Below are 18,724 nucleotides of genomic sequence, written 5' to 3' on the forward strand. Positions count from 1 at the left end.
TATGTGAATCACACACAGTGTGTATATATATATATATATATATATATATATTCAAATATTCATACAGCAAAATATTCTGGAGGCCATCAAATTTTAGTGAAAATCATCAAAATCGCTGGCGGTGGCTGGCAACTTTTTTAAAAAATGCTGGCGGGGAAAGAGTTAAATAAAAATGACATCAAAGCTTTTCTGAAGACAATCGGTTCCCTTAAAAAAATATACATTCATATAAAAACACCCATGCCACGTTTTGATTTTGAAACAGTGCTCATGTTTATACAACGAAGTCAAAGCCTTTTGGAAAATCTGTTTGTGGCGGTCAGTGTTGATATTGTGGCGGGCTGCCACAAATAAACCAATGTATGGGAAACCCTGACTTGTATACTACTTACATGGAGTACTGACTGAGAGAACACTGCAGATAATTGTGAAACATATATTGTTGTCGAAAAAAATTGTTGAACAAAATCCAATCCAGGACTCAATCAATAAGGATTTTTTTTTTCTGATTGCCCAAAATTCAAATAAATCCATCAAACAAAATCCAATCCAGGACTCAATCAATAAGGATTTTTTTTTTCTGCTTGCCCAAAGTTCAAATAATTCCATCATTTTTGATACTGTTGTGATATTTGTATCAAAATCATTTATATGCTTAAAAATGTGTATATGTTCTCTAGAATATGTTTATTTTTATTAGGTTCAAATTCTGTTAGGTTTAACTTTACATTTATGCAAATGAAAAACCTAATGAATTATTTGTAGTTAGGTTTTTTGTGAAGACAAAATTTTTTTTAAATAAAATATATTTAAAGAAGTTCTACTTTTTACTATTATATATCATTTTCTTTACAAAAAGTCTCACTACATAAACTGTGAATGTATGTATGTGTGTATATATATATATATATTTGTGGCGGTCAGTGTTGATATTGTGGCGGGCTGCCACAAATAAACCAATGTATGGGAAACCCTGACTTGTATACTACTTACATGGAGTACTGACTGAGAGAACACTGCAGATAATTGTGAAACATATATTGTTGTCGAAAAAAATTGTTGAACAAAATCCAATCCAGGACTCAATCAATAAGGATTTTTTTTTTCTGCTTGCCCAAAGTTCAAATAATTCCATCATTTTTGATACTGTTGTGATATTTGTATCAAAATCATTTATATGCTTAAAAATGTGTATATGTTCTCTAGAATATGTTTATTTTTATTAGGTTCAAATTCTGTTAGGTTTAACTTTACATTTATGCAAATGAAAAACCTAATGAATTATTTGTAGTTAGGTTTTTTGTGAAGACAAAATTTTTTTTAAATAAAATATATTTAAAGAAGTTCTACTTTTTACTATTATATATCATTTTCTTTACAAAAAGTCTCACTACATAAACTGTGAATGTATGTATGTGTGTATATATATATATATAATATATATATATATATATATATATATATACACACACACTCTAGAATTTATATAAAAAAATCCATTAGGTTTTTAATTTGCTTTAAAAAATTAAAATTATACAGTTTAAGCTGAAATCGCTAAATTAACAATATCAATTTTCAATACACACTAAAACAAATATTGGAGTTAAAGCATAAAAATGTATGTAAGTCATGCAATGTAAGATTGACCTGACTTTTTTTGTCAATTGGCCTAAAACAATCTTAGACTGTCTAAACTTATCGTTAAGCCCTGCAGTCATTTACGTAAATAAGTAGTTTGTTTGCTTGACTCAGAAGCAGCTTCCTGTGAGCAAAAGCGACCCACTACGGTTGCCCTCAGGTGTTATTAGGTTTGTGAAATGTATCCCATATGGCTTTCTTTCACACCATTGCATGACGATTGATTGGAAGCCCTCCGCTTCCTCTGCTAGCTCCTCCGAGTAAATAAATCTTCATTTACATAAACAGATCTGTCCTGCAGTCAATCTGGGCATTGGGGGGAGAATTATTCCGAGGCCTGACTTTTCGTCAGGGGAGGGAGACGCTCTCTTGCCCCTTTATTGTGTTGTGAAAGTCCATTTCAAGGATGTCACCCCCAGCCCATTAGTTTGGATAATGAGCCCTATAAAGCACATTTATAACTCTTGACATAACAAGCCAACAGATTCTCCTGTTCCTCTTTTTTCTCTCTCACTCGCTCTTTTCCTTCTCGGTTACAGAGATTAAAGGAGGAAAGGTCAAACCTGTGCCCTAAGTCAGTGGTTCACGACTGGTTTTGTTTCAAGACCCAAATTTTAATAAAAATCTAACATGGATTTATTCCAGCAATATGCACAATTATTATCATCTCATTTCGACTTTTTGCAAAAAATCCTATTCCTATAGTGATATATGTAAAAGACAGACCACTTCTCTTTATAAGAAGAGCATTTAGTAATAACCACCTGACCCATGAAGGGTGAGACAGCTAATATATGATGCTCTAGTCATTTAATATTTTATCTTCAAATCATAACCTGACCGTCTCTTGACCCTTTTGTGATTAAAGCAGTTTTTTTGGTAAAGAAGACTGAGATTTTTTTCTTGTCCTGATGCATCTTCTGTATTCATACGTCATAGAGTTAAAGCTGTGATTGATACACGTGGTCAGAGGATCAGCTGCAGTCATTTTGTGGTTGAAGATTCGTACATCAGAGATGAACAAAGACAGAGCACAGCTTACAGGTAAGCACATAATACCCCATAAAACTTAAATTAGTATTCATAACTGTAATTAATGACAAACTGTCATTTCTACCATGAAAAACAGATATTGATCATCCCATCCAACTGCAGGTAGTACTGTTATAATGAAGAGCGGGGCTCTACAGTGTTGACATTTCACTTGCAGTTCACCCAAATATGTGACCCTGGACCGCAAAACCAGTCTTAAGTCGCTGGGGTATATTTGTACCAATAGCCAAAAATACATTGTATGGGTCAAAATTATAGATTTTTCTTTTATGCCAAAAATCATTAGGATATTAAGTAAAGATCATGTTCCATGAAGATATTTTGTAAATTTCCTACTGTAAATATATTAAAACTTAATTTTTGATTAGTAATATGCATTGCTAAGAACTTCATTTGGACAACTTTAAAGGTGATTTTCTCAGTATTTTGATTTTTTTGCACCCTCAGATTCCAGATTTTCAAATAGTTGTATCTCGGCCAAATATTGTCCTATCCTAACAAACCATACATCAATGGAAAGCTTATTTATTCAACTTTCAGATGATGTATAAATCTCAATTTCGAAAAATTGACCCTTATGACTGGCTTTGTGGTCCAGGGTCACATATATAAGTTTCATAAACTTATATATTTAATACTACTACAATAAAACTTTATACCTCCAATGACCAAACTGATACATTTTATAAGTTTTAATTTATTGTAATTATAAGGTTACGTTTTTCCTAAAATATAAAATGACTTCTTTGTGAAATGCAAAATGAGATGTTTTGAATAATGTTCATCCTGCACAATTCTATACAATGAAAGCAAATGATGTTCAAATCTATAAAAGCACATAAAATCATCAAATGTTCCATATGACTAGTGCACTATATTCTAAACTATTTTTGTGTGACGAATCCTAAATCACACTTTGCCTTTTCAACTTACAGATTTTCAAGCTCCCCAGTCTCTTAATATGTTCCACATATTTCATATATTCAAACATGTGTGAGGTTTGACGTCAAGTGATGTTAATCTCCCCACTGGGTTGTAAGTTTCTCATACCATACAAATTGTGCCAAGTTTGTATATGCTGAAGCAAAAATTTGATTTGAGAGCTTAAAATGCCCTGGTCATTCTATGCATGCATTGTATTGAAAGAGCAGTGACAACATTTCTCAAAACATCTTTAATTGTTACACAAAAGAAAGGTCATATGTGTTCGGAAATTATATAAGGCTGAGTAATTGATATTTGGCTGAACTATTCATTGCAATTTCTGTAAATTGAAAAAGCAAAATGTGGTTTAGGGTCATTTTGAATTTTCTCTTTTTGGATAATCTCCTTCGTAATATATGTTCTTTGTCTCTAATGATTCTTTTTTCCTATTCACCTTGTCATTTTTTAAGGATTTTAATTTTAATTCTCTTTCTCCATCTTCACAGGCAGATATCTCGAGCAGTGCTCATCACAGACCGATCTGTGCTACCTTCTGAATCTGATCAGCAGGTATTAAGCTTTCTTTCTTGAATTTCTTTCTTTCGTTTTTTTTTTTTCTTTCTTTCAGTTGTTTGTACTTCATTTGTTCTTTTAGTTTTGTATATTCTTTTTTTATTTGTTGTTTTTTTTCCCAATGTATTAATTTGTTATTTTGTTTATTCTTCCAGTTGTTCATACTTTTATTTGTTCTTCTGCTTGTTCTTTTTTATGTACTTTCGTTTCTTTTTATTTTTATTTTGTTTTCGTTTCTTTTTTATTTGTTTGTTTGTTCATTCTTTCATACTTTCATTTGTTTTTCTCTTTTCTTTCATTTGTTTTTCTATTTGTGTTCATTCTTTAGTTTGTTCCTTTTGCTTGTTCATTTGTTCTTCCTTTCGATTTATTTTCTTTTGTTTCTATGTATGGCCTCGTGTTGCTGTCCTTTCTTTCTTTCTTTCTTTCTTTCTTTCTTTCTTTCTTTGCATATTCACATGCACATTTAAAGGGCATTGACCCATCTCTGCTGTGTGTGTGTGTGTGTGTGTGTGTGTGTGTGTGTAGCGCGTTTCTTGCCTGCCTTGCACTTTTGCTTTTCAACTTGTATTGCATTACATCTTTTTTATGCTGCATATCACGTTTGGATGGATTCTTGGGACACGTCCAAGATTCAGCAGGCATAGATGCAACAAAACATCAGAGCCGATTTGTGGGATCGTTACAATAGTTTTGACGTCCCGTTCTTGAGCGTAACATTCCAAAGTGAATTATGAGAGGAAAAAATAACCCGTTCAATGAAAGGACAGTAATTCTGTTTGCTGTTACGGGTTTAGAATTGGATAAATAAATCTTTCTGATGCGAGAGTGGATGGTGACACGCAAGCATCCTCTTAGGCTAATATGAGTGCTGTCCACCAGAGTACAGGAAAAGAAGCGGAGTGGTCAGCATACCTTCTGAATCCCAGCCAAATTTGCTCTCCATCAGGAATTCATGCTTGAATATTCAAAGCAGATCAGGAGAGGAAGGAAAAGTGGGTGTAATTTATGCTCATTAGCCTCGGCGAACAGAAATTAATATCAGTGTCTTGACACAGTGTGGAAATGGAATATTACATGACTGTGTTTGACAAAACGTAATTAAATATTCAGGCTGGTTTTAATTAGCCGTTCATCCTTTGGAATGACAGTCGCCAAACGAGCATTCGGTCAACGCTCTCTCTTCCTATTTCACACTTTTTTGGTTGGCATAGTTGTCACATTTGGACTTGATTAAAAAGCAGTTTTAACATAGTTTAACCAAAGGACTGTATGAAAACATTGTCTGGATTGAAATAACCAGGTTATATAGATACACAAAATTCAGATAATAGGTTTTAGCTCTGTCTTGTTTGCATTATCATCTATGGCAGTATTTACTTAAACTCACAACATGGCTAAAATAAAATTTGTTTGTCATTTCGCTGTAAATTCTGCACTGTGTTTGTAGTGCCAGGGAGAATTGGCTTGTCAGTCATATGTTTTATGTAATATGTTTTATGTAAACTATAAGATGTAAGTATGTTTCCTGTTTTAATGGCAGATCTCATTGGTGACGATTCCTCCTCTGGAATCTTCTGCACCAGCTGTGAGGATGGTTGAGCTCTGTTCCTCCTCCATGACCTGCATGCCTGGCACCTGTGAGTTACACATCCACCACAATCACACAATACATACCATGATCACACATCAGTTATACAGTTACCATAATCATATGGTAAATGCATGTTGCACCACGCTTTATCAAGCGTAACAATGATTTCCAAACAATTTGCAAATCTTCCTTTTGCCTGTTCCAAAATGTACCAACAACCTAGTTAACAGATACAATTACTACCATTTTTGTAGCAAGTCAAAGTCTACAAGGCCAAGATATATAGACCTTTGCGCCTGGCCTGAAGTTAACTTCCGGTCTGTGTTTGTTTATCGTCTGGCTAGTGGCTAGTAATATGACGGCAACTACAAACGCAGTTAAAGTTAAGGTTATGAGTAGACTGAAGTAGGGCTGTGCGATTAATCGAAATCGTCATAAAATCGCGATTTGAGCTTGCGCGATTTCTAAATCGCTTTATAGCACGATTTTCCGGGCCCCCGACCTCTCGCAGAATGCTATCCGAAACAATCAGAATGCAGCGCGCCTAAATGGAGCAGGAGAACAGAACAGAACGGGCGGGCATACAAACGTAACGCCAGGTTCACACACTCCGTCTGTGGTGCGTATTTTTTCCGCGCCCATGTTAACGGATCAGAGCGTTCACACTGCACGCGATTGCGGTCCGGCAGTGCGCTCCAGGAGCGGTGCGTCTGCAGCGGTGCGTCTGCAGCAGTCATGCTGCAATCGTTTCCGCACAGAGTCTATTTCTGCTGTGCTGCACGCGCTGAATTAAAGTGACAGCGCATTATTCGCAGAAAAAATTCACACGTGATTAAAATCGAAATTGCAAAATTGATCAAAGAAATCGCGATATGTTTTTTTTGTCCATATCGCACAGCCCTAGACTGAAGCTGGGCGTAGGCTGTTGTGCTGTGGGATACAACCTGGCCTTTAGAACAAATGCCTTGTCGAAAATAAAAATGTTTAGGTTTCCTAAAGACAAGGGGAGATGGCGAGCATGGATCACCGCTGTGCGAAGAGAGGCTTGGCAGCCAGGCAAGACATAAGGTGTGTTTGACTTGAAGCAGCGCTGCGCAGACTGATCGGTGTGTGACATCAAATTACCGCGAAAGAGATACAAAAGCATAAGGAGCCGTCTGCTCTCTATAGTTCTCACTGTACTTTGATGTCACACACTGATCAGTCTGCGCAGCACTGCTTCAAGTCGAACACACCTATTGTTTTAACAGGCTAGCTAATGTAATTTACTTGTTATTTATTTTGCTTGTTATCAGAAATAATCTACTGTAGACTCTGTTGTTATTGATTTTTTGCAGAAGTTAAGTGTGGGCCAAAAAGCACGTATGTTCAGTAATGCTTGTTTATGATGTTGCCGTTGAAATCATCTATAAATTAATATATATATATATATATGTTTGTGTGTGTGCATGTTTTTTTTTAAGGAAGTCCAGCTGCATTTATTTGGTCAAAAATATGGTTAAAACAATAATTTATTACAATTTAAAATAACTCTTTTCTAGTTGAATATATTTTAAAGTGTCATTTATTTCTGTGATGCAAAGCTGAATTTTTAGGATCATTAACATTATTATAAATTTCAAAAACTGTTTTTGCTGATTATTATTTTTTGAAAACCTTGATACACTACCTTTTAAAAGTTTGGGCAAGATTAAAAAAAAGTCATTCATACTTTTATTCAGCAGGGGCGCATTAAATTGATCAAAAGTGACAGAAAACATTTATAATGATACAAAAGGTTTCTATTAAATTCTATTCAATAAATGCTGTTCTTTTTTCTGTTCATCGAAGATGTTTTCAACATTGATAATAATCAAAAATGTTTCTCCTGCAGCAAATCAGCATGTTAGAATGATTTCTGAAGGATCATGAGACACTGAAGACTGGAGTAATGCTGCTAAAAATTCAGCTTTGCATCACAGGAATTAATTACATTTTAAAAATATATTAAAACAGAAAACTATTCACCTATTTCACAATAGTACGGTTCTTACTGTATTTTGATCAAGTATATGCAGCCTTGGTCAGCATAAGAGACTTCTTTCAAAACATTTATACACTTTTGACCAGTAGTGTATATAAATGCTTCTGTTCTGTATTAATTTACAAAATGTAGAGTTTGAACTATCAGTGATCTTCCAAAACTAACATAACACTGATACACACTGATAGTCTTAGAGCACAGCCAAATGTCAAAACTGTCCTTCAAAACACTCAGTTCACCGCCCACCTCAGCTATCACTCCATCATTAACTCCATTGTTATTTATGAAAGTTATTCTGTTTGTTACACTGGCCCTATGTTGCTATCAATCATCGTGAAGGGGTAGATCAGGTGGGGATGGTGGAGCGGTTTTGGCGCAGGTCCCAGTGACTGACTCCGTCCTCACGGGGGAATGAAAAGCTTAATCAGCGGAACTCCTCTTCCTCTCTCTGGGAATTGAGTTCAGGGGAAATGATAGGAAGCTTTGCTGTGCTATAGCCCGATCCCACAGGGAGATGGATCATAGTCGTTCCTCTTTAAGTAATGCACTTCTACCTGAGAGCATCCCTCGCAATCAGCGGATGATGATGACCGTGACAGACATGCGTTCACAGGAGAAGATGCTCTTTATTTATCATTAACCACTTATGACAAGACTCTTTTAGTTACGCTGCTGGGGATGTTAGATGTGTTCTCAAGGGCTCCAAGCAACACCACGACTATTGATTGTAGACTTTGAAGGTGAAGTGTGTGATTTTGGGCCACTAGCAGGACCAAACAGAATTGCCAAAATTATATCCGCTCCAAACTCTACTTCAGGTTTGGCCTAATCTCATTACACTGGGAGCAAGTTTTAAGTATTTAAAGTATTAGTAAAAAAAATTGCATATTTCACCTTTAAAATCTATATGAAATCAGAATAGGGACCCATTTTTTGCTTTATACTTTCAGTTTGAACCAATGGATATCAGTGTGTGGAGGACTTGGAGTGCCACTTAAAAATATAAATAATCAATTTATTGATATTTAGTGATCATAATTCTGGAAAATGATTTTAAAAATGAATGAAATGGACATATTTAAAATTGTTTATTTAATTAAAGTTTAACTATGTATCTGTTAAATAATAAATCACTTTTCAGATTGACAATTTACAGGCATTTACAACTGTATATAGAATTTATTCTTAATGTAGTTAAATATTAACATAATAATTGAACAAGGACAATAATCATATGAAAGTGTAGTTGGTATTGTGAGAAGTATATTATAATTTTAAAAGTTACGATTGTTTAATGATGAAAAGCAAATTTAAAATGCTTTATAAAAGTGCAATGTTACATTTTACTTTTAAGCTTGAATTTAAATGCATTTTTAAATATCTGAATTTATTTGTCAATTTGAAAAGTAAGTTATTTCCATTTTGATTTCTGAGTGAATACATTAATACTTGATTTATTTTAATTGATTGATTAATTGATTTTATTTTTTTTTTTTATACTTTATTATGTCTTTCAGTTCAAGCACATTTAATACAGTTATACAAATGAACATTTCCTTTAAAGACATCATATTTTTTACCAATTATTATTCCTCATTTTTCCTCCTACTTTCTCTTCCCTCACTTTTTTTTCTTTTGTGATAATACCCATCACCAATGCATAAAGAAAAAAATAATAATAATAATTAGAACAATAACCAATACATACCTAAACACTTTTTCATATAAAAAAGTAGAGAGAAAAAAAAACTTTTTATATTATATTATTATATATGATATTATTTTATATTATTTTTAAGTGGGACTCCAAGTCATTTATATTTTCAGTGTTTGGTCTTATTAAATAATCTACATTAACTTCACTTTAAAATATATCACGGTATGGAAGTAAAATGGATTATGAATGTTGCTGTTGATTATGCAGATTAAATATCATTTTTATTATATATATTTATTTATTTATTTTGTACTACTTGTTTGTGCGACTTCAAATTATGCATCTTCATAAGTTTGGAATTCTTCCATGAATTTCATGTATACTGTAGGGGGGATGTATATTCTTATAAAAGTCTCCACTCAAATAGAACAGAAAAAAAAAAATTTGTTTTTTCTTCAAGATTCTATACAGAACATTTTATGTCCATAACTGGGTATAATATGAATCCACCTGTAGTGCCAAAGTGTTCACTTTTTGAACTATCCAGGACTTTTAAAATCAGCCCCCGGAGTGTCTCTGGCTGTGGTGAGAATCTTTTTCAAAACTCTGCAGTGTCCCGTGTGTCTTTAGAGCCTTTAGCGACGCTGCACCTCCTGTCCCACTGGAGATGCCTACATGTGTGCACCTCTCCACTGTGTGACACGGAGCCTGTGTGCCGCCCTGAGCTGCCTGCACTGGAATCGTTCTCTTTGATCCTCACGCACACAATGTTGTACCACAGACCACAGGAAGAAACAATGGAGAAGTAATGATAAGCCTGGAAGTGGTGTGTAAACACTTGGGATTACCCGGGACATTTTCACAGATCCCAGTAGTAGAACTTCTCAGACCTTTATGAGGATTGAGATTTGTTGTTTTGAATTTTAGTGCCTGTTTCTTCTTTGCCCCTCTCCATCACTTTAAGGGCTACTTTTATGGAGAGCCAGAGCCTTTAGTAGTAGTTCTTGTCAGATTGTTAGCCAAGTTTGTCATACTTATTTAAACAATTTGAAGTTTTTGCTAGTAAAGTAAGCATGCTCTGACGTGTTGCCTAGTGCAGCTTATAGACAGCAGCTTGGGTTCTGATCCTATGGAAGATAGTTTCCGCCATGGGATAACATTTTTTAAGAAGGTTATTGTGACTTTTCACAATTCAGATTTTTCCCCCTCACAATACTGACTTTTTTTCCCCAAAGTTGAGAGGGAAACTCAGAATTGCGAGATGTTTTTTTTTTTCTCAGAATGGCAAGTTTATATCTAGTATATATTCGAGTACACAGGATCATATGGAAAATTGTTTCTGGAATAAAGAATAAATAAGGTAATTGGAATTTTTTTATCTCATAATTCAGACCTTTTTTCTCACAGTTCTGAAGGAAAATTGTGAGATGTGTACTTTTGAGAGAAAAAAGGTCCGAATTGTGAGATAAAAAGTTACAATTACCTTTTTTATTCCATGGTGGAAATGGGCTTCCATATGATCCTTTTAGTGACTTCAGTGACTTGAATACACCTCTTTTATGATGAACATGAATTAAAATTCAAATTGATCTTTTTTGGGGGGCATACAAAAAAAGTGTATTACAGATACTACAATGAAGAAAAAAACTCATGAAGAAATGAAGAAAAAAATAATAAAATTCTTGAAAAGAAAACCTTTAAGTAGTTTTCCACAATCCTATATTATTATTTCTTAGAAACAAAATAATATTGTATTAATTTTGTTTATTAATATTCAAAAACATTTGTCTGCCGAGTCATGTGGTTCAGCTTAACATGCAGAGAAAAAAAAACTGAAAATTATATCATACAGAGAAACCCTGCAGACTCCTAGGTTGTAAAAACTTAAAACTTTTTATTTTTATTAATAATTCATGATATTTGTTTAAAAAATTCGATTTTTTTTATTTGTGTATACAATTTATTTATTATATTTATTTTTGTATTTATTTAATTAATAATGATTACAGTGTTGTTATTGCTTTTTACCACATAGCATTATTATAAATGTTAAAGATTTTAAACTTTTTTTTAGAAATGGTATAAAAGTTTTTTTCTGAAACATATGACACAAAAAACAAACTATGACCCTCTTAATTGCTCTAAATGGTCTGTTGTGATCTTTTTTTTTTCTCTTTTTTTTTTCAGATTTGGTCCACTTGACCTGTTCATCATCTGGTACGGCCCAGGAAGATCTTGCTCCAGTTGTATCTCAGTTGTTTCACGTTTCCACCATTCCTGGAGAGGAGCCTTCAGAAGGTAAGACCTGAACCAGCTCCTTCACTTCCAATTAAAACTCCCCATCATTTAAAACCCATTAAAATCTTCAGTCCTTCTGCGCATCGACCTCCGATTGCACATCCAGATCCGCTATACATCCTGCTAACAGTACTTAACTAACCTTGCCGCTCGTGTCAAAGAGAGATCATCTCTTCCTCTCTTTAAAGAAGAAAGATCTGGTATTGCTGTGACATTCAGTGAAGGGCTTACACAGAGACGTTATTGCCGATAACAGTGATTGATATTGATGGTGGTGTGGCAGGCAGGGGCCAGGAGCTGCTCCCATTGATTCCCATTATGCTCTGTCAGGGTCTGCTTGGCTTCTTCAGAGTGAATCTGAGCACGACCTGTCACATATGACCTCACGTTACCTTCAGATCATAAGGGTGGAATCACATAGTGAGTTTGGATTTCAAAGATTCAATTTAAAATTTTATTTTAGTTGTACAAGCTGGTAAAATGTCAGTGTAGTAACTAAGTATAATAAAATAAAAACATAAAATATAAAAATAAAAACAGATTCAAAATATTAGTAAAAAACAATAATATCTCTTCTCAGTTATCCTAAAACAACACTCAGGTTTTCAAGTAACAAGACTTTTTTCAGATATGCAGTAGTGTAGCCTGACAAACCACTTTTTTTGTAAAATAAAGCGCACAGCCTTACAGCTGAGTGAGCTATGAATAAAATAAAATAAAATAAACATAAAACAAATTTATTACAATTTGTTGCCAAGGTAATTGCTCATTTTCATTTAGTTTAACTTAATGTCCTAAAATAACTTAAACTAAAATAAAAATTTATAAAAACTATATAGGCACTTAAAAATACACAAAAATTACTTAAAAAATAAAATAAAAACATAAAATATAAAAATAAAAACAGATTCAAAATATTAGTAAAAAACAATAATATCTCTTCTCAGTTATCCTAAAACAACACTCAGGTTTTCAAGTAACAAGACTTTTTTCAGATATGCAGTAGTGTAGCCTGACAAACCACTTTTTTTGTAAAATAAAGCGCACAGCCTTACAGCTGAGTGAGCTATGGCAATAATCATGCTTTTCCTGGAATGTCCTCTCACTCCTGTTTTTGAAGTGGTGTTAAGAAGGTACCATTCATTTTAGATGGTTCATTCAGATGTTTAATTTCAATAAATAGGTTTTAAAAAAAAACTTCCCAGAAGCTTTCATATGTCATGTTAAATGGGCTATTTTGTAAATATTTATATATTTTAATAAATGTTAACATTCAACAGATAATAACAATAAAGTTATAATTAAAATTAATAATAAAATTACATTGTGTGCTGATTAACTAATCAAATTAGTCCTAATTAGCTGCATCTGAGAGAAGGAAAGCACTGGAACGAAAAAGTGTTTTGATAAAAATTGTCATTGTGACTTAAACAATTTTTTTTTTTTGTGATTTAAAATGACCACAGTAGCCAATGCAAATGGCCAAAATTTGTGGTTTCTATATCATATTCATATCTATATCATAGATATGAATATGATATAACACACACACACACACACATATATATATATATTTATTTTATTTATAAAAAAAATATTAAACTAATTAAGAAATGTGAAAAAATGAGTATTTAGGGAATATAAAAATTATTGATGTTACTGTACACCTGTAAAATGACAATACTAATATTTATGACTGCCTTAATTTTTTTCTATTTCATATATTAAACCATTCAGCTTATAGAAACCCACAGAGAGCTCTTAAAGCTTCTCTTTTTTGACAACAGCTGGTTTATAATCACTTCACATCACCAGTTCAGGAAGTAGTTGGCATGTTGGTTTTGCAGTGGTAATTGCACAGTATAAGCGATCCAAACTCAGAGCACATGCAGAGATGAGTTTGTGAGGAGCAGCATTTACTGCTCTGAGACACTGAAAAGTAGTAAGTAGTAAGATCAAGGTCATCTAGGCCATGGCATTCTCAACTCTCCTCACTCTTTCCAACAAACTCAATCTCCCGCTATCAGCCAGCATTTCAACACACCTATAATCTTTATCACTCTTCCATCATACACATACTCTCCTTGAAGCTTTACTTTTTTCTATTGATTCTTGATGTGAATTTAAGTACTTCTGTGGTTCAAGAAAATAGAAATGTTATAATTGTTTCTTTGTGTGTGTGTGAGCATGTGTGCTCAGGTGCGTGGCCGGCACAGCGGAGGGTATGGGATGCGGGGCCCCGCTGGGCGACACACAGCCTTTTTATCACAGGAATGAGCTAGTACTATTTTAATTAAAATGTCAGAACAAATACTGGCAGAGGTCTTGAGGATGAATCGCTAGATAAGAAGAGCAGTGGGCCAGAACAGGTCAGAGAGACAAAGTCACCTGGGTAGATCTTCATTCATCCCCATGGTCAAAGCACTGTGTGTGTGTGTGTGTGTGTGTGTGTGTGAGAGAGAGAGAGAGTCTGTTTTGATCATGATGGAGCCAAATGGAGCAAATAAACAACAACTAGTGCAGATTTCCTAGAGGATTTTAAACCCTTCAGAAAGATCAAGGCTTATATGATCGCATGTAGACTATATTAAATGAAACGGATTGCTATTACTATTACTTCTCATATTCAGGGTTAGTGACTTGAACAACCCATAACACTCAAAACACATTTCAAAACCCCTTGGTGACCAACAGCATAAACCTCTGACACCTTAGCTACCTCATAGTATGCTAAAAAAAACACTCTGAGGACCTTAGCATCACGTAGCAACAGGCAAAAAAAAAAAAAACACTCCAAATATTTTAGCGACTTCTTAGTGTCACACTCACTGATGGGAGATCAAGTGCACAACGCATGAGTTGACTAATGCACAGTCTTCAATAATCCACAGAAGAACAGACAGCAAATCCAGGAAGACAGGCAACCAACGCAGTGTACACATAAACAATAACTGGCAAGGACTGAACAGAAATGGGGAGTACTTATACAAAAAAGCAAGAGAGGGACTAATGACTAAATTAACAGGACACAGGTGAACAGAATGAACTAATCAAGGGAACGAAGGAAAACTAGGTCAAGGAACAAAACTAAACAGGAGAACAGGAAATGAAAGAAACACAACCAAAGTCCATGAACGGAACATAACTGTGACAGTACTCCCCACTCCGGCCAGGCACGACCTGGCCGAAATGGAACACCAAAGGGAGGGACGGAGGGGAACTTAGGAGGAGGACATAAGAGTGGAGCATGGATGGTGACAGGGGATGGCGAAGGGCCGGTGGATGACCAGGGCGGCAACGATGGAGGGAGGAGCCAAGGAGGTATTAGGAGGAACCGCGGAGCAGATGGCTCAGGCGACCGATGCGTAGGCGGGGATCCGGAAGGCCACAGCAACAGAGGACCAAGGTGGAGCTGGAGGGAGGAGCCTAACGGAGCCGGTGGGACGGATCGACAAGGCGCAGCCGGAGGAGTGGAGTCCTGAGGCGATGGCGGGTCGATGACTGACCAAGGCGGAGCCAGAGGGACGAGGGAGCCCAGCGGAGCTGGTGGACTGACGGGCCACGGCAGAGAGGAGGGAGCTAAGAGCCATGGTGGAGCCGCTGGGTCAACGGGCTGAGGTGGAGTCCGGGCCTCGGAGGCTGGAGGCGGAGACAAGGGATCCTCCAGCCAAGACGCCGATGGAAACTGGCAGACCCGCGGTGAAACCACACCACTGATACTGAGCTGAGGGTGAGCAGAGGGGCTGACAGGAGACAGCAGAGGCGATGGCAAAGACTGGTGAAGAGGTGGAGCACACCAGATAGCAACTTCCAGCACCGGGAGTGCTAGGGACAGAGGAATGACCTCTGTGGTTGTGGCGGAACAGCCAGACAGATCAGGGCAGATGAACAATTCATAAACGGCCTCCTTGGCCGTATTGGGACAGACAGAGAGTTCAGAAGACAGGAGAGGAGGTATGTCGGAATAAAAGTCTATTAAATCCTCTGAGTCCAACTGCAGCTCACCCTCAGCGGTGGCACAGTGGGCGGGGCTTTACTCCACACCCTCGCTCTCCACTGTATAATCCTCCGTGATGGGCATTGTTGCCGACTCACGCACCTGGTCAGACGTTTGATGAGGCTCTGGCTCCGGGGCGATCCTCAGCTCTATTGCTTTATCAGGCAATGGCTTGTCGGTCGCGGTGGGCTTTGGCTCTCTGTCTGCGGTGGGCTCTGGCTGTTGCTCCACACAGCGGGGTGGTGTCTGGCTGGGCTCTGGGTCCGGAGTGGGGCTGGTGAGTTCCTCATCATTGTGACAGATGGTGAACGGGGATCCGTTTCTCACCAGGACCCACTCCACAAAGGTGGCGAAACTCTCCCGAGGACCATCTTCGGACGGCCGTGCTCTGCAAACGGTGTTGAGGCTCTTTGTAGAACATGCAGAGGCAGTCGTCCGGGTAACTGGTGTAATGTGCTACTTCCAGGAAGAGTCTTGTATGGTCCTTGAGAGTGTGCTCCCCCTGCTCCAGCAGGAAGAGGAGGATTTCGGGATGGTGGTCATAATAAACAAAAAGAAAACTTTCAAAAACAAAAACAAAAAAAACACGGGGACACACGCCGCTTAACTTTTTTGGCCGGTTACTCTGTCACATTCGCTGATGGGAGATCAAGTGCACGACGCATGAATTGACTAATACACAGTCTTTAATAATAATCCACAGAAGAACAGACAAGAAATCCAGGAAGACAGGCAACCAACGCAGTGTACACATAAACAATAACCGGCAAGGACTGAACAGAAACGGGGGGGACTTATACAAAAGCAAGAGAGGGACTAATGACTAAATTAACAGGACACAGGTGAACTGAATGAACTAATCAAGGGAACGAAGGAAAACTAAGTCAAGGAACAAAACTAAACAGGAGAACAGGAAATGAAAGAAACACAACCAAAGTCCATGAACGGAACATAACTGTGACACTTATCAATGTACTAAAAATGTCCCTGAACGCCTTAGTGACTATAGAGTGCATTAGTGCCTGCCCACTTTTTCAACTGTGCTGATTGATAAAGTATTTTACCCATTCATTTTCCCATTGGGATTTTTAAAAAAGTGTTATTCAAAGTTCAAGTTCAAACTTTGATTTGAAGCAAAAAAATCTAATGAAAATCAGATAATAAAAAAAGGTACAAGTTATTTGTTGTATCTATAGAAGCACAACATTTTAAGTTTATTGCAAAATATGCATATGTATACAAATATATACGCATTTTGAGAACATAGGGAGACCGACACGATTATGTCATTCACTGAGCTTCATGGGAGTGGGCGGAGCTAAGGAGCTCTTTTGGGCATGCTTTGCTCGCTGCAACACTGATTGGTGGGATTTTCTGTGTATGTTAAACTATTTTAAAATAACTTAAAAAATAAAAATTCATGCAAACTGATGGGTTCAACAAATTGACAACCTCGGAGCTTAGTTTACCGGTTCTTTTTAAAAATTACTTTCCCTGTGGAGAAAACGAATGCGTTTTTACTTCCGAAACCCGATTGTTGCACTCTAGTTGTGACATGATTAAAAACACTCTATTAGCCACTGCATAGCAACATGGTAGCAACAGACTAATCGTAGCATGTTCTTGTCATGACCGTTGACGTTTTGCTTTACACTTTACACAGGATGGGAACAGATTCATTTTGCACTCTACACCACTCTGAGCACCTTAGTGACAGCATACCTTTCACAACCACATGGCAATGTGATAAAAACACCTAAGCAACTGCATAGTAATGTGCTAAAAAGCACTTAAAATACCTTAGCATATACGTGCATAGCAACATCCTGGTAGCCACCTATAACACATTTTCATCATGATGGTGAGATTTGCACAGGCAAACACTTTACATTTAACTTTTTTTTATATTTTCATAATATAAGATATTGTAAGTAGATGGTCTTTTTAAAAAGGTTGTAGAGAGCATTGTTGGTTCAGTGTGTGTGTGTGTTTGTACTTAACCATATTTCGGGGATACATTTGTACTCAAAAGTGAGCTAAACCTTACAAAATCTCCAGAAACCTCCCTTTGGGGACGTCCTCATTTGTAAAACTGGTATAAAAATAAGGTAAACAAAGTTGTTGGTTTTTTTAATTGTAAAAATGCAGAAAGTTTTCTGTGAGGGGTAGGGTTTGGATTTGCTTATAAAATCTATAACTATCTGTATATAAAAACAATAGAAGTCTATGTAATGTCCCCATTTAGATAGCTAAGTAAACGTGTGTGTGTGTGTGTGTGTGTGTGTTTGTGCATGCTGAGGCAGTGTGCCAGTGTGTGTTAGAGGGTGATTGTGGTTTGGGAGGTTTGCAGCTGCAGGCATGTGTTAGCTGCCATCAGGAGTGCTGCTGTATGCTAATCTGACATTTGTCACATCTGGGAGCGTGTGTGTCTGTGTGTATGACCGAACCTGTGCCCAAACACATGAATACTTACACATACTTCAGTAGAATTGTTCACACTTAATATATAAGATGAAATATAACAACCAAACATAGATTTATATAAAGTAGTATACTTTGACACTTTGATTGAGACATTGAATCATACAGTACGTTAAACCAAGAAACGAAACACCACTGCTGTGTGTTGCTTGGAGTTGCTTGGAGACATGCAACGCTTGATTCTGATTTGGCTTAATTTGGAGTTATTTTTGTTAGCAGCACAAAAACAGGAAGTATTATATCATCTTTTTTTGTATTATATTATTAATGTATACACTACCATTCAAACGTTTGACGTCTGTAAGATTTTTTTTAAATGCTTCTGCTCACCAAGGCTGCATTTATTTGACCAAAAATACAGTAGAAACAGTAATAGTATTGTGAAAGTATTGTGAAATAAATATTGTTACAATAGTATTACAAATATGCAGTTATTTTAACTGTTTTATATATATATATATATATATATATATATATATCTTAAAG

At 36.2% G+C, this 18,724-nt stretch overlaps 1 protein-coding gene across 1 annotated transcript in view; it reads left to right on the plus strand.

Moving 5' to 3' along the window:
- Positions 1-18,724, plus strand: part of LOC107731975 (rab proteins geranylgeranyltransferase component A 2-like) — a 64,396-nt gene that overhangs the window by 42,465 nt on the left and 3,207 nt on the right. Inside the window, exons 10-13 of the mRNA XM_016543201.1 lie at positions 2,578-2,682; positions 4,122-4,185; positions 5,732-5,828; positions 11,650-11,760. Coding sequence (XP_016398687.1) covers positions 2,578-2,682; positions 4,122-4,185; positions 5,732-5,828; positions 11,650-11,760 — 377 coding nt within the window. The remainder of the gene's footprint in view (positions 1-2,577; positions 2,683-4,121; positions 4,186-5,731; positions 5,829-11,649; positions 11,761-18,724) is intronic.

This window comes from Sinocyclocheilus rhinocerous, unplaced genomic scaffold, assembly GCF_001515625.1.
Source record: "Sinocyclocheilus rhinocerous isolate Xijiao unplaced genomic scaffold, SAMN03320098_v1.1 scaffold128, whole genome shotgun sequence".
NCBI lineage: Eukaryota > Metazoa > Chordata > Actinopteri > Cypriniformes > Cyprinidae > Sinocyclocheilus > Sinocyclocheilus rhinocerous.